We start from the raw sequence: 3783 nt of genomic DNA on the forward strand, positions 1-3783 counted from the left end.
TGTATTCAAGTATTACTACTTAGCGTGTTTTTTAGTAGTGTTTGTTTAATACACTGCCACGCGTCGAAGATGGACTCAGGCGGGAAGATTTGAAATTCGAAGACAGTTTCGTAACCGTTCAACAACAGATGGCTTCGCTGGAAGTTCTGATGAGAAACGTGGCAGCAGATTAGTATAGGACCGTTAAGGTCGAAACTAGTATAAATAGGAGTCTTAGTGTTAGGATTCTGTGTGTTCATTTTGTACAAATCACTCACATATTTACTCAAGTATCAAGCGTTAAGAGAAAGAGTTCGCTGAGAAAATGTACGTATGACACCACCATTTTAATACATGCGTATTATCTTTTTGTTTTTATCTTTCAGAATTACTGCATTTCGTTTACTTCTTGCCATTTACGTTTCTGCATCTTTACTTTAACGTCATTTACTTTCGAATTACTTTCATGCTATTTACTTTCGAAGTCTTTTATATTTCTGCAGTTTAAGATTCTTTACGTTTCAATTGCCCTTTTAATTTTTTATGTCATGTCACTTCATTGAAGTCACATTTATATATAACAAAGTGATTGTCAAGACTATTTGTTCTGTTAATCGAACAACGCTTATTGAAGAAGACAAATAATGAATATGGTTCGAATAAACATTGATAACAATCTTCTTGACTATGTGTCCTAGGATCAATCTAGTCGATCCTGCAAGTAACCAAATCATATTTATTATAGTTTGGAAGACTAGCGGTTGTTTACCGGAAATCACCGTAAACAGGAATACAAAAGATCTTTGGATTGACTTCAACGGCTGTACTCTAGTATTCAGCTCCATAGTAAAAGTCTACCCATTCGTTAGTCTTGAGTAGGCGAAATTCTGAATTGTACTTTAGAATTGAGTCAATTTTTTTAGACTACATGACCAATTCGAAACAGTCTTAAAGGTTTTCCATACCATTCCTACCATCAACATTATTAAAGGTTTTCCATGCCATTACTACGATCAACATTAACAAGAATACCATTCAGATGATTACTCTCACCACATTTCTCTTTTGTCATAAAGATAAACACCTCCTAGTTCCTAATGCATTTTATATCTTTTATTTTTCATAACAAGTTTAATTGCAATAAACAAAAACAAGGATGTTGCATTAATCAGATCTAGAACAGTGCATTACTCCTCATTAATATTAACCTGAACTATGATCTATATGAATATTCAACAAATATCATACAACATAAATCACAAAATCACATCATCAAAATAAGAAAAAACATTCATCACAAAGCTACCAAGTAAAACCCCCAAAAGCCAAGCATGAATAAACTACAGTATGTAGGACTTTCTCAGGCCCATTTAAGAAATAGAGAACCTTCTTCTTCTGGGCTTAGTCAAATCCACAGACCCATCTTCTAAATGGGTCGTATCCTTAGCCCCATTCTTGAACGGATTCAATTTTCCCAGCTTCCTCGACACAGAAGAAAAGAACGTCGTCTTCTTACTCGAATGCGACGACGTCGTTCCATGCACCTGAGCAACGTTCTTCTGCTGCATATCCGTAATGTACATCTTCATCTTCGTCAGCTCTGATCGTAACTCCTCATTCTCCCTCACCAACGACACATCCGTCTGTAACCGGTTCCTCTCCACCTCGGCAGTCTCTTCATCGTCGGGTCCACTCCTCAACCGCAACTGATCATAGTACAGCGCGTGTAACACAATCTGCACCGGTAACCGCTTATTCTGCGACGCATGCACACGCGCTTCGTAAGATAGCTTTAACGGATCCATGACGCTGCATACTTTTTCTCTTTCTATCTCGTCTAGCTTCGGGTGAGCCTGCAATAACAAACTAACTCGTTAAAACGGGTTCGTTTTCGTCAATGAATTGAACATTGAGTTTTATTAAATTCAAATTTATTTTTACCTTGAGATAGATATCCACGGCGCGGTATAGATCGTCGTCGACTTTACGAGCGTGTTTAGGAATAAGAATGGCGATTCCGTTGAACTTTGAGATGGTGAGTTCGCCGTACGCGGCGATCTCGGCGAGGTACATGTCGACGGTTTTGGCGACGCGCTGCATAGTGCCGGAGCAGGATTCTCTGAGGTCTACTGGTGTAAAAACTGCTGTGCTTTTTTGCTTATCCATGAATGCAGATATGATTCTGCGTACGCTTTCCAGATCGAAGAGTTTCTCACCGTCGTATGAGAGCGACATCACGAGGAGGTCGTCAACTGTCACATGCTCGAGGATTGCAGAGATTCGTTTCTCTAGGTCGCTTTTGCAGACGGTGGAGGCGCGGAGGTGGATCGCGCAACGGAGGAGGCAGGAGAGGAAGTTTACTGGGAAAGCCGCTTTCTCGGAGGGAAAGAGATCAACAATTGACTCTAGAAGATCTCGTTGTATTGATCTGGAGTCTGAATCGTCGTAACCTGAAGACCGGATTCCGTTGCCGGAGTGATTACGGACTAGGTCTTGGAGCGATCGCTCTGTGTAGGTAATCAGCGCGCTTGCAATGGTTGGAGGCTTGGCTCCACGCTGCTTCATACCATTGATGGCTCTCCGGAAGAAATCAATGTCGAGAACAGCTAGTTCCTCCGTCCACCAGTTCGCAGGCGAACGACTGGGGAAATTAGCCTCACTGCAAGCCTTGGCGCTGGTGGCTTCAATGCAGCGTTTAACTATATCGAGCTCATCGGCATAGGGGAGAAGATGCTGGCAAGACTTCAAAACGGCGACAGAGCCTGTGAGAGTGAAGAAAGCAACCTTAGAGAGAAATTCATCTGTCCGGCCGGCGAGGTTATTGTCGCAATACTGGTCAGTCATTTGAAGAAACTCAGCAGCACAGCGCAAAACGGCGACGTTATGAACTGTTATCTCGAAGTTGACACCATAACAGAACTTTGCTGCTTTCTCGAAGACTCCAGGTCCTCCTGGTATATCAGAGAGATCTATTCTGGTGAGTTCACTTTCATCTGATTCTATTATTAGTTTTCTGATGTAGTTGCTCTTTGCCACCAGCATAAACTGCAACAATATTGAAAAACTTTCATTAATTTTTTTACCATAAACATGCACTGAAAGAAGTTACACTTATTAACTTATGAACAATAATTCACATGAGTAATTTTATGGATACCTTGTGGAGGCAGAAACGGGCTTCTCCAACTTCAACTATAACATCAGTTGGGATTTCTTGAGAGAAAACCCTGCAATAATAATCAAAGTTATAAATATAGTCAATATGATGATAGATGTTAAATAGTAAGCATGTATGCATGAAGCATGCATAAGTTTGAAAATGGAAGAAAGTGGAGTTTAGGGTGTTGTGTACCATTGGCCAGTTCTCTCCATGGCAAGAGAGAGTCTATTGGGATTAGCTGCCATGAACTTCTATGGTTGGTTTTAGTATGGGGACTTGGAGAAAGAGTAACTAGGCAAAGAGAATAAAATTGATTGAGTTAGCTAGGCAATGGATTGCATGGTGGTGGGTGGGTGAGTTAATATAAGGACATTTTGGATCCTGTAGCTTCACCTGTTATTATTATGGTTTAATGATTTAATCTACTTGGATTGAACTTTGTGTTTGTGGTCCAAGTTTTTGATGTTAACTGGTCTGTTATCTTACTTATGTTAGTATCTTTTCTACTGATGTTATCTTTTCTGTAAAGTGGATAAGTTTTTTTTAAGGTAATATTCCAAGTCATTTTCCTATGGGTATGTCTTTTTTTAATCTGCTGGTAATAGTGCAGACAAGAAGAGACTATGGCTCTACTTGATATCAGT

The 3783-nt window shown here is 40.1% G+C and overlaps 1 protein-coding gene across 1 annotated transcript; it reads right to left on the minus strand.

Moving 5' to 3' along the window:
• Positions 1 to 1067: 1067 nt before the first annotated feature.
• LOC131616830 (root phototropism protein 2-like) lies at positions 1068 to 3554 on the minus strand. Its single transcript, XM_058888275.1, has 4 exons — positions 3332 to 3554; positions 3137 to 3206; positions 1921 to 3024; positions 1068 to 1832 (listed from the first exon to the last, which is right to left on the minus strand). The coding sequence occupies exons 1-4, from the start codon at positions 3382 to 3384 to the stop codon at positions 1350 to 1352; spliced, it is 1710 nt and encodes a 569-aa protein (XP_058744258.1). The 5' UTR covers positions 3385 to 3554; the 3' UTR covers positions 1068 to 1349.
• Between the last annotated feature and the right edge of the window lie 229 nt (positions 3555 to 3783).

Source organism: Vicia villosa, linkage group LG7 (assembly GCF_029867415.1).
Source record: "Vicia villosa cultivar HV-30 ecotype Madison, WI linkage group LG7, Vvil1.0, whole genome shotgun sequence".
Lineage (NCBI taxonomy): Eukaryota > Viridiplantae > Streptophyta > Magnoliopsida > Fabales > Fabaceae > Vicia > Vicia villosa.

What these genes read in the sequence shown, in the direction of transcription:
- LOC131616830 (XM_058888275.1), bottom strand. Translation starts at nt 3,384, where the DNA reads ATGGCAGCTAATCCCAATAGACTCTCTCTTGCCATGGAGAGAACTGGC. An exon ending in CCCGTTTCTGCCTCCACAAG is followed by an intron (nt 3,025 to 3,136) that starts GTATCCATAAAA and finishes ATATTGTTGCAG; the next exon opens with TTTATGCTGGTGGCAAAGAG. An exon ending in CCGTGGATATCTATCTCAAG is followed by an intron (nt 1,833 to 1,920) that starts GTAAAAATAAAT and finishes TTGTTATTGCAG; the next exon opens with GCTCACCCGAAGCTAGACGA.